The sequence below is a fragment of the Hyperolius riggenbachi genome, chromosome 3, assembly GCF_040937935.1.
Source record: "Hyperolius riggenbachi isolate aHypRig1 chromosome 3, aHypRig1.pri, whole genome shotgun sequence".
NCBI lineage: Eukaryota > Metazoa > Chordata > Amphibia > Anura > Hyperoliidae > Hyperolius > Hyperolius riggenbachi.
Genome location: NC_090648.1, coordinates 382173206 through 382186069, shown reverse-complemented (window position 1 = coordinate 382186069; position 12864 = coordinate 382173206). Strand labels below are relative to the sequence as shown.

At 43.7% G+C, this 12864-nt stretch overlaps 1 protein-coding gene across 9 annotated transcripts in view; it reads left to right on the top strand.

Annotated features, from left to right (window-relative positions):
- LOC137564051 (pleckstrin homology domain-containing family A member 5-like) overlaps positions 1 to 12864 on the top strand; it is a 272573-nt gene that overhangs the window by 163526 nt on the left and 96183 nt on the right. For all 9 annotated transcript variants that reach the window (XM_068277364.1, XM_068277357.1, XM_068277358.1 and 6 more), the window contains 2 exons: positions 3202 to 3306; positions 8035 to 8107. In XM_068277364.1, the coding sequence (XP_068133465.1) occupies positions 3202 to 3306; positions 8035 to 8107 (178 nt within the window). The remainder of the gene's footprint in view (positions 1 to 3201; positions 3307 to 8034; positions 8108 to 12864) is intronic.

Below are 12864 nucleotides of genomic sequence, written 5' to 3'. Positions count from 1 at the left end.
GGGTTCTTTTGACATCGCTAGACCAACAAAAATGTTGCCAGAAAATGCCAGAATAATTGTTCGGAATACTAAGAAAAAGCCACAAATCACTTTAGCTGACATCCTTGCTTCGCTACAAAAAGTGGTGCGGATGTTTCGATAACAATTAAATGGACTTCAATAACAATTTAAATGGACTGCTTAGTAAAGTTACCAGAAGAAAGCCATTACTGTGCCAATGTCATAAACTAGGCTGCCTAAAAAAGTGAAAGCACCAAGTCAAGAATCGGTAAATATGGCAGCCTCCATGTCCTCCCCACTTCAGTTGTTCAGTAAGTTTCCGCAAAAAACCTGGCTATATATTATGATGGACATGTGATTATGGAAGGGATTAGTGTTTGAGTCCCTCTGGGGAATTGTTAATGACAAGATTATATACCATGTAAAGCATAGCAGAAAATGTCAGTGCTATATAAAAATAAAGTGCTGTATGGAAATCTTTAGATCAGCCTTTCTCAACCTTTCTACCCTGGAGGTACCCTGTAAATAACTTTTGGATCTCAAGGAACCCCTGCAAACATTTTTTTGATCTCAAGGAACCCTTGCAGTTATTTTGCAGGAGGCGTGGTCTTTGAAAGTATGTGTGGCTGTTTATTTCACTACTCCCTATTACACTGCCACTCATTATACTGTCTCCTGACCCCCAAATTAGTGCTTCTTGTTACAGTACCACCTTTTATAGTGTGCTCTATTATACTTCCCCCCCCCCCCCCCCCCCACGATGGGGTAAAATGCCAAGGAACCCCTGCAGAGTCTTCAAGGAACCCTGGGGTTCCAGGGAACCCTGGTTGAGAAAGCCTGCTTTAGATTGTGAGATGGGACATACAAACGACTGCAGCAAGTCCCACTACTGTGAAGGGGGCACATATACAAACTACAGCATGGAAATTCTACCACTATGAAGGGGACCGAGACGCAAGCTACTGCAGGGAAAAAAGGCAAAGATCCAGCAGATGCAGGGAAATCTTGTCCAATATGTTCTCATGGCTGTGCTTCACGCCATGTATGAGCGCGGCCTTCCTGCACCTGTATGGCCGCACCTGCGCAGTAAGCAGAGTGGCTCTGTGCTACTGTGCAGGTGCAGCCATATTCAGGCACAGTACTGTGGCGCTCGTGAATGAAGAGGTGCGAAGTAGCAATATAAAAGTGTTTCCCAGGCAATGGCTATGGTCTCAAGGGAGGATGTGGGAATCCCCTGAAGGATCCAGCGCTTCCCTCTTCATAGGTAAGTACCGTATTTTTCAGCATATAAGATGCTCCGGACTATAAGACGCACCTAGGTTTAGAAGACGAAAACCAGTAAAAAAAATATATACTAAACCTGGTGTGCCTATAGTGCAGAGGCGTCCTATGGACCTATTCCCCCTAGTAGCCCATCTGTAAGCTACACTGCCCCCACAAGCTACACTAACTACTCTACTCTAACCCCTGCTGTACCCACCACTACTATAACTGCAGTAACACAAGTCATGTAATCAAAAATACGTTTGAACTTACTGGTGTTCCTCTCTTGCACACTCCGTGCATCGATTACTTATTGCATGTCTACTTCCTGTTTGAATGTTTTCTCCAATAATGTTCAGCTGATAGTATGAATATTCAGTGAGAGCTGTGGAATAAAGTGTCATCATAACAACTACTCAGCTGCTCACACAGGGCTTTAACATCCCAGTCAGCTGGTCATGGGAAGCAGATCGAGTGAGTGCATAGATCCCGACTGCAGCTACTCACTAGTGGATGATCGGCATGGGGAGGTTGCGGTCGTGTGTGCTAATCGCCGTGTGCGGATGTACTGATCTTCAACTCCTCTCACTACAAAGTACAGCTGAAGAAATGTATGGAGGAAGTGGCAGGCTGTCAGAACGATAGGACTGCTGCATATAGTGCTTGTCCACCAATGAGAGGATGCACATAAGTAATACAGAGCACCTATCCGGTCTGTTCTACTGCTGTTGGATTGTAACAGGAAGTCAAGATACAGCAGGATGGTGCTTAGGCTGGCTGGGCAGTTTGAAGCTTCCAGCTGCTGGTGATTTCGGGAGGGGATAGGAGTTCAGGTGTGATGCTTCCCTCTTCTCGTATGATACAGTGGGGCCTCGCGGTGGAGATGGAGGGTGGCTCTGCTTGTCACCGTGCGTATGTATGAGATGCTGCAGCTTCTGGCTCACCCTGAATGGAGTGGGTCAGACACAGAACAGAGTTTGGTACTAGCAGCTCCTGTGTAAGAAGCGGGGGCTCTGTATGATGCTCACACGGGGCCAGACTTGCTAGTCGTCTGGTTGTGGGAGGCGGGTCTAGAGTGTAGGTGCAGGGCTCCTGGCTTAAGCTGCGTACTAGTGAATACGCGGCAAGGGAATAATCGGCAGCCATGGCATTAGACTACTAGATTTCTACATTCAGACTATAAGACGCAGTGATTTTTTTTCTCCCCGCTTTTGGGAGAGAAAAAATGCATCTTATAGTCTGAAAAATACGGTAGCCAACTTTTTTTTTATTATAACCTCCTTGGGTTCTCTTATAAGTCATTCTCTCTACTGTGGAAGGAGCAAAAGACAAACTGTAGTGAAACCCCAACACTGTGGTAGGGAGAAGGGCAAGGAAATCTAAACATTGTAAAAGGTTTGGAATGCTTCTGCAGGGGTATCTCACCATTTTTGTGTGTGGGGGAGGCCTCACAGTACTGCAGGGGTATCTCACCATTTGTGTTTATGGGGAGGTCTCACACTACTGCAGGGGAGTCTCACCATTTGTGTGTTTGGGGGAGGCCTCACAGTACTGCAGGGGTATCTCACCATTTGTGTTTATGGGGGAGGTCTCACATTACTGCAGGGGAATCTCACCATTTGTGTGTTTGGGGGAAGCCTCACACTACTGCAGGGGAATCTCACCATTTGTGTTTGGGGGAGGCCTCACACTACTGCAGGGGAATCTCACCATTTGTGTGTTTGGGGGAGGCCTCACACTACTGCAGGGGAATCTCACCATTTGTGTGTATGGGGGAGGTCTTACACTACTGCAGTTGAATCTCACAATTTGTGTGTCACACTGCTGCAGGGGAATCTCACCATTTGTGTGTATGGCGGAGGTAGTACTGCGGGGGAATCTCACCATTTTTAAGGAAAGGGAACACTCACAATATATAACCTGTAACTTTTCTTCCAGTCCTCCAGAGCGTCTGGGAAAGTCCACAATTTTGGGAAAAGATCAAATTCTATTAAGAGGAACCCCAATGCTCCAGTGGTTATGCGTGGATGGCTCTACAAGAAGGTAGCAACACTTGATCTTCCCCTTCATTAGACTGTGAATTGTATACAGCGTGATTTTTGTGTTGATGGGAAAAAAAATAATAATCTGTATTTAGCAACATTGTGTGTGTGTGTGTGTGTGTGTGTGTGTGTGTGTGTGTGTGTGTGTGTGTGTGTGTGTGTGTGTGTGTGTGTGTGTGTGTGTGTGTGTGTATATTATTGTATGTGTATATATATATGTATGTTTTTTGTTTTTTTTTGTAAACCACTTTGGTACATGCCGTGCAGCATCCAGAACTTAGGTACTGCAATGAATCAGGCTGCTCTAATATGCAAACTAAGGGAAAATACTGTCCGCTGAATACCGACAATTCAGCTGACAATCTCTGACTGCCAATGCTTAATCCTTATTCCCCCACTTCTACACAATTTAAAAATCCACAAAGGTGAACAGATAAAGTGGAAGTACACTTTCTTGGTAAATAAAGCATATCATGGGGAAACTCTGTTTTTGCTTGTTTTAGAATGAGTAAATGCTGGTGGCACACCAGTAGCTTCAGACATTTGCTATATTTGCTCACCGGTACATTTTTGACACACTACAACTGATCCATAATGTTACATATCCTCCCACAGGAAGCAACATGGTAATTATACAAAGAAAGTTCATTACAGTACAAATACACACTTAAGCTATGTATACACCTGTATAATCTTTGCAGATCATTTTGGGTGGAAGTTTGGGAACGACCGCTGTATAAGACATGCTGCTCAGATATTGCTTGAGTATCCTGTACTGTTCTGTGGAGAGAGGAGAAGGGAGACATGTAAGTGCCATTATGCTGTGAGGACTTTCTGTGAAGTCCCCGCAGGAAACAATACGAGTCGGGGACAGCAATCCGACCGTGCAGATTGCTGCAGGGGAAGTGACCAATTTCTGGGGACACCTGTACAGTAGTTTCCAAATTAAACTGTCAGGAATAATTGTTTTGTCCAGGGAAAATGTAAAGTGTGCAGTGTTCTCCCCAGGCTCTTTTAGGCGGGTGCTCCACCCGGCTATTTTTGGTGATCACCCAGCTGTTATCTGCTCACCTCCTCCTATGCTGTAAGCAGAGAAGCGCCAGCCCTGCATTCTCTCATCTCTCTCCACCCGGCTATTTTTTCATGCCAGCGAGCTACTTTTTCATACCACCCGGCTGGAAAATTTTTTGGGGGGAGAACACTGGTGTGTATGTAGCTGAAGTTGTATAAATAGGTATTAAAAAGAATCAAATGCCCAGGGGACTACGAGACACTGTTTATCCCTAAGCAGAAGCATGGGGGAAAAAAGCTCTAATTTTTAGATAAACCAAACATAAATATGTATAAAATGCCACGACTGTGGCGGAAGCTTATTTCAGTTCCTAGTAAATTAAATACAAAATGATTTGAGAAGGGACTTAAATCATTGTTTGGACACAGTTAACCCTCCTAATCCACCAGGTCTCCCTCAGTAACCATATGTTATTGCTGTCACCCCTGTGGTTAAAGGAGGAACAGGGTCAACTACAAACCACCTTAGCTGTGCGGCGATGTGGTTTGCTGTGTCAGAACACAGGTGTACCAAACTCCTGCTTTACCAGCAGCAAAATAAGTAATGCTACATTTGTGCTCCTGTGTGTACCATGCACCTCATCTTGTGTATATACAATCAGTCACAAGAATACTTCAGATTTGCCACCCAAAAAATTAGCATTCATACAAATCTTATCATTACAATTTATACATGCAAACGTATCAATGTTACCAGGGTTCCAATACAGAAGTTGTCTTAATCTGAAGTAAGAAGAATATGGAGGCTGCCATATGTATTTCCTTTGAAACAATACCAGTTGCCTGTCAGCCCTGCTGATCTATTTGGCTGCAGTGGTGTCAGAATAACACTAGAAACAAGAATGCAGCTAATATCTGATCTGACAATAATGTCCGAAACACCTGATGTGCATATACTTGTTCAGGGTCTGTGACTAAGGTTGCATTCACAGTGGGACATTGCGTTTTAATGCGACGTTAAAGTCGCTACGTTTCTGCGTTGAGAGGTAATGCACTGCAAGCAGTGAGTTAACACAATGCAACATTTTTCAACGCGACTTTAACGTCACACTGTGAACGGCCCATAGGATTAAGACTATAACGCAGCTTTGCAACGTGGCAATGTGAATGCCACCTAAACGTATTAGAAGTAGGGGTTCAGCAGTATAGCCAGATAACTGGTATTGTTTAAAAGGTAATAAATATGTCGCCTCCATATCGCTCCCTTCAGTTGTCCTTGAAGCCCGTGGTGTGCCTTCTTCATTCATTCGTTCGTTCATTCTCTATTTGATCTATCAGTGGGAGTGGCGTACCCTGCAGGGTGTCTTGGCAGTTTCAAACAAATCCTGAGATACCAGTTATGGAAAGGAAAAGGTTGATGCTTACCACTTTCATTAGTCCTCCCTTTCCCAGGTGTACGTGAAGGCAAACCGCTCACTAGTTACAGTGTATTGCATGGCATAAAAAACAAAAGTTTGCTTTCTTATAACAGAAAGTATTTGCGATAATTCAGGTTGGAGTGAGCTTGAGATGTCTCCCAGTGCGTCACTGCTGAATATATGCAAATTAACCATTGTCATCCTTAGAAGCTAAACACACCTCCAGATCTGCTGGAATGCAATGATGTGTCATCTTTTAATTAGTACAGAGCCATAATAATCCAACAGGCATACAGACTGTTTCGGATTGGTTGATCCTCATCAGGGCATGGCATGGTTTAATTGGGCTCTATGGTGTAGGACTTGAAAAATCCAGAGGTACAGACTAACCAACAAGCTCATGGTGACCCAGAACTCATTGGAGTGTGTAAGGGGATACAATGGTCCAAAAAGCCCCCTTACTAAAATGCATGGAAAACAAAAGTTTGCTTTCTTAAAACAGAAAATATTTGTGTTGATTCAGGTTGGAGTGAGCTTCGAGATGTCTCCCAGTGCATCACTGCATATATTAATTTGCATATATTCAGCACTGATGCTCTGGGAGATATCTCGGAGCTCATTCCAACCTGAATTATCGCAAATGCGTTCTGTTTTAAGAAATCAAACTTTTGTTTTCCATGCATTTTAGTAAGGGGGCTTTTTGGACCATTGTAGCCCCTTACACACTCCAATGAGTTCTGGTTCACCATGAGCTTGTTGGTCAGTCTGTATCTTTGCATGGCATAATATACTTTATTCACCAAGCACACTGTGCTTCCTTTTCTATTGTTCTAAGGCAGGGAACACATTTTTCTTAGCGTTTTGCATGTAATTTTAGGCTAAGTTCATAGAGGTTAGTTGGATAACCTACGCGTTATAATGCATTATGACTATGGACTGCAATGGAGACTGGACATAGACTAATACAAAGCCCACATGCAGCAAGTTAGAATAACGCAATCTGTTACAAAAAAAAGTACTGTGAACAGACCCGTAGAATTATATGGGTAGTGAGCTGACATGCAGAAATATTCTGCAACGCAATTGACCACTGTGAACAGGACCTCAGGGTTTCCAGCTCTCTGTGATTACATTTGCAGTTTCCATGCACGATGTTACACATTTGTTCCCCATTTTACAGATTGCGGTGAAATACATTGTAATTGGTAACACACGTGCTGTGCAGTAAAAGGTAGAAAGCTGTCCGATTTTAAACCAGGGAAAATGTGCAAATGGCACGTGAACAAACAAAAACAAATTCTGATTCCTAAGCAGGCCACCACACTTCAATGACGGTGTGGTTGCATAGGTTTTGCCGTATGCACCAAACATGTATGAATCAAACAAGTGTGACCCCTGCCTAATCATAATGATTGTTTTAATCACCGTAAGCTCCTGTACAATACAGTTGGTCTAAGTGTACTTTATGACTTTACAGGCCAAGATGCAGGTGCAGCAAGGAGAGAGGGGCTAGGTTATGCTCTCCTTGTGTCACCTCTGGGTGCTGCACCCAGAAGCATTTAGGATTGATCACAGGAATCCACATAAAATAGATAAATAGACAGATAATAATAATTAGCGCGGTCTAGGTGAATCTTCAGCTACAGATCATCATTGCGACCAAAACATGTTTAGGGACTTTTCTGTTTGGGAAATCTCTTGCTTCTTGCCGCCATACATATGCCTCCTGGCTCCAGGTCTGTACTGAAGGACTCCTAAATTCTGATTTGTACCTATTCATTCACTGTAGCGATGCTATTCTGTAATGTCAAAGTTGTAGGATATAGGCTCTGCTCCGTATTTGAAGATCTGCACATCCTACACGTAGGTGGCTTATTTTTCACCTACTGTGCCACACGTTGTCTCTGTTACAACAAACAGCAGAAGGTGAGACGGGTGACAGTTCTTCCTTATTTCTGTTAAAGATGCTATTCATACAACGTTAGATAGACATGGGTAATGGCAGCTGCCAGGCTGCCCATCCTGCACTGCAGGAGTTAATGCTCATATGTCATTATTATGTAGTGTTAGCATTCACTAAACACATTCTTCAGTGTGTTACAAAAACCTGTTACTGATCTACTTGTGGTGCTAATTAAACTGAGGTAGTGGAAGCATTATCATTCTTTATCTGCAGAAAATGTCATGCCATCTTACTCCTATACCAACTTCTCAGCTGCACCTCTCTTCCGTTTTGTGTTCAACCCCATCACTGTCAGGGTACTGCCTTCATACTTTAATCCGGTGACTGTCTTTTTCAGGCCAATTCTGGGATGAAGCTTTGGAAGAAACGCTGGTTTGTGTTGTCCGATTTGTGTCTATTCTACTACAGGGGTGAGTGTGGCAATATCCTCTATCACAAATCCTGTACACTAACATTCCTGTACACCACATCACACCATTCTGTACACTATATTCTCCATCGCAATTGTACACTATATTCTTCATGTCACCATTCCTGTACACTATATATTCTCTTTCATTCATCAAGTTCATATTCTCGCTGTCACCAATCCTGTACACTTATGTTTTCCCTGTACACCATATTCTCCCTTTAAGCATTCATGTACACCATGTATTTTCTTTTGCTCCAGGTATTTCATAGCCTTCATGTCACAATTCCTTTATGCTATGTTGTCCTTGTACACCACATCTTCCCTGTCACTATTCATGTACACCACATCCTCCCTGGCATCATTTATGTACACCACATCCTCTCTGTCACCATTCATGTACACCACTTCCTGTCATCATTTCTGTACACCACATCCTCCCTGTCATCATTTCTGTGCACCACATCCTCCCTGTCATCATTTATGTACACCACATCCTCCCTGTCATCATTTCTGTACATCACATCCTCCCTGTCACCATTCATGTACACCACTTCCTGTCAGCATTTCTGTACACCACGTCCTCCCTGGCACCATTCATGTACACCACATCCTCGTGGCACCATTATCATGTACACCATATCCTCGTGGCACCATTATCATGTACACCACCTCCTCCCTGGCACCATTCATGTATACCACATCCTTCTTGTCACCGGTCCAGTGATGAAGTAGGACCTATGCATGCACAATGTTTGAACAGTGCTACTATCATTTTTTTTTCTTTTTATTAATAAAAAAAGTACTGACTTTACTTAACATTCAGACTTTGTCCTGCCCAGGAATTTGGCGCCCGTGAGTGTGGGGTTACGCAACTTGACCAATACCGACTCCATCCCTTTCTTGTTTATAACTGATATCACTGTTCTTTGGCATTGTTATTTATAACATGGCCGCGCAGAAGATATTTCTAAACACACCAGAATGACTCAGTATAGAGAGTTTTCTTCTTGTTAATGTAGTACTCTTGTTTCCATCATACAATTTTGGGTTGCACCAGCGCTGCTATGTTTCTTGTTTTCACTGTTTCACATGCGGTGTACAGTGTGCTGTGATGTCACCTCAGGGACTGGCACTTTGTATTCCGCACACACAGGCACACACATCTTTTCTGTTCCGACTCTGCTGCCGCTTGCTGTAATTCAGCAGATTGCACTCAGATCGCAGCAGGACAGACACTGAACCCCCGCTGTGCACAAGTGTTTATCGCCATCATAGCCTGAGAACTTTTCTCTGCAGCCTCCACTCCTCTGTGCTGTGTTCCTGCAGGGAGGCGGGGGAGGCAGTCATGTGACTGTGCAGAGAGAGACTCCACTCCAAAGCTGTAATTGAATGTCAGCCTCTGTTTTTGCCTCAGGTTATCAAGCTCCATCAGGGTCTGAATTCCCTCATGGCCGTCACAGAGCAAATATATACAGCATTTTTATCCCTGCAATGACTGCCTGCCCAGATTGTGACGGCTTTGTCAGAAAATTGATTCTACATGTCGGAAAGGCAGAAATCATCTTGTGTGTACAGTGGATGATAATGGCCTGAAAGAGGGAGCTGAGCTGCTTGTGACATGAGTGAATTACTGTCCCTGTGGAGCTGAACTCAGCCACATAGACAGGAGCTCTTCTGTCAGGGTGATGACACAATGCTGAAAAGCTTTTCCCATTGTATATGGATGTTATTATAAAGTATAACTCCACTTTTTTATTTTCTTCTCTCCAAGTGAAGATTGTGGGTTAAGGTCTCAGTCACTTTATTATTGTTTGGGCTCTTGCGGTTTACTTCCTGTTCTCATAACTGGGTCAGAGAGAGCAGAAAACACAGTGAAATCTCTCCAATGGTGGTGCAGACAGCAATATAAGCATTTTTATTAACCGTTAAGAAAAGCTATAGAGATGGTTTCCCTCACTTCCTGTTGAGTTGAACATGAAGTAAAAGGAAAAATTACTAATGTTGAACCAAGAGCTAAATAAAACCACAAAGGATATCCTAACCTTTCCCGACTGTGCAAAAGTAATACTTAGGTCGGTTTGTAATTTGACTTTTCATAAGTAACGCCCATGTAATGATGAGAATACTGGTTGATGACTGGTTCACCAGACAGGCAATTTGTAGAGATCAGGGTAAGGATGTAAACTGAGAGGGATATGGTGGGTGCCAAATGTACAGTATTTCCTTTTAATTAATGCAGATTGCCTGGCTGTCTTTCTGAACCTCTGTTTCTAATACCCTTAGCCGTAGACCATGAATGAGTATGCAGGTTGGGTATTTTGACTGAAGTCTGACTAGATTATCCACATGCTTGGTATTGGCTTGTGATTCAGACACTACTGCTGCCAAAGAGAACAGCAGGACAGCCAGGCAACGATTATTTAAAAGGAAATAAATATATGGGAGACACCATATCCCTTTCAGTTCAAGTGTACTTTAAGGGTTATGATGAGAATGGTAGAGATAAGGTTCAGTATTAAGGTGGCCATACATCTATCCACTTGACCAATCGATCATCCAGTTCAATAATTTTTATGGAACCAAATGAAAACCGGTACCGCCACAAGCATGCCTGATCGAGAATTTTATTGATTTTAGGCAGAAATTAGTTGAATGTATCATTTGGACATGCTGGGAAATCTTGTGCCGATGTGGTCGATGGGGTGCACAGCAGTAACAGCATGTGATTGAAACCCCTGGTTGCTGTCCCTCCAAATGTTTTATGTGACCCCCTGGTGCCGGTGCATTTATACTTTACCTGTCACGCCGTCCTCCAAGTGTCCGCCATGTATTTCAGAATTCGGGTCCCACGTGACTACAGGCATAACACCAACAGCTAATGCGGATATACAACGTGGACACTGGTGTGTCTCACACATCTAGTGATGGTGGGCAGATTCGACCAAGAGACAGATTTGTCGCGAGAGGGCTCTTTTGGCTGCCCATGCAGCGCAGGCATATTTCCAATCGATTTCAGCAAGACATTTTTTTGGGACTCGACCTCGTGTCAATGCCCCCCTTCTCCGGCCAGTTACCCCTAAATGTGTGCAGTGCTCCAAGACACAACAACCCCCCCCCCCCCTCCCCTGTACCTCCGCATTAGCATGCCATGTGTGGCTGCCGGCATTATAGGACGTGGGGCACATACCGTATGTTATGTCACACGCGCCCAATGCGATGTATGCCAGTAGTCATGTGGAAGTCGAATGTGAAAATACAGCAGATAAACTCGCAGGACGGTGTGACAAGTAAAATCTACAGGGGGGATGGGGCGCATAAAAACATTTGGGTGGACAGCAGACGGTGGTTTCAGTCACATTCGTCCGCAATTATTGCAGGCCATTAAAGGGAACCTAAACTGAGGATATGATTTTTTTTCCTTTTAAAATAATACCAGTTGCCTGACTCTCCTGCTGATCCAGTGTCTCTAATACTTTTAGCTAAAGCCCCTCAACAAGCATGCAGATCAGGTGCTCTGACTGAAGTCAGACTGGATTAGCTGCATGCTTGTTTCAGGTCTGTGATTCAGCCACTACTGCAGCAAAGAGATCAGCAGGTACGGCCAGGAACTGGTATTGTTTAAAAGGAAACATCCATATCCCTCTCAGTTTAGGTTCTCTTTAATGACTCGCACCTGATCGACCATGTCTGCCCGAGGTTTTCCAGCATGTTTGACACATACATTCGATTCAATTACGGCCCGAAATCCATCGAATCATCAATCAGACATGCATGTGAGTGACGCCACCATATTTTATCCGATTAGTTAATAATTATCAAATTGGAATGTTGATCAACCGCCAAGTCGATAGATGTTTGGCCACCTTTAGTAGTAAGGGCTCGATAGGAATTAGGGGTTGAAGATTAGAGGTTAGTAATTAAAGAGGAACTCCAGAGGAAATCTCCCATATATATTCCTAAACCCACCTCTAAATAAAAAAGAAATTTTAAAGTTTTCAGAACTAAAGCTTTCACATAACTTAAAATTGTTTTGAATAATCTGACGACATCAGCATTCTAGCAGAGAAGTTAGTGCTGCCTTCTGTACTTCTCTTTAGTGTGTCGGCAAGCAATGAGGGATTGGCTGAATAATGGTAGTGAGAGGATAATCTGGGCAGGGATTTTGTGTGAATACGTTGAATCCTGAAGGATGGTATCCATTTGTAGTTCTGCTGCTATTGGATAACAAAGAGGAGTAGAATTACATTGCCATATTAAATTTTTTCAGCAACTACATTTGCAGGAGAATACTAGCACTTTTAGATGAGCAGAGTTACGGCAATAACACTCAGGGCCCTTTTCCACTACAGCGTTTGCGATTGCTTAATCGCAAAACCGCAAACCGCTAGTGATTTGTCAAATCGCTACAGTTTGCTTTTAGCATAGGAATCGCGGTAGGTCATTTCCACTACCGCGATTCGTTTTTGACCGGATCGCGATCGCGCGGCGGAGCGATTGTTGCCGCGATTTTGCTATGCAGTGCATAGCATAGCAAAATCGCGGCCGCGAACGTCGGGGAATCGCCGGTAATTGCGATTCAGCAATCGCTAGCGTTCAGCGTGAACGCTAGCGATTGCTAGTGGAAAAGGGCCCTCAGTGACCTCTATACGTTCACAGTATATAGGTACAACTTCCCCCCCCCCCCCCCCCCCCCAGAGCTCCTTTTTAAACAGTGAGCTCTGCTGCCACGTATGCGTCTATTTTGTAATTAACTTT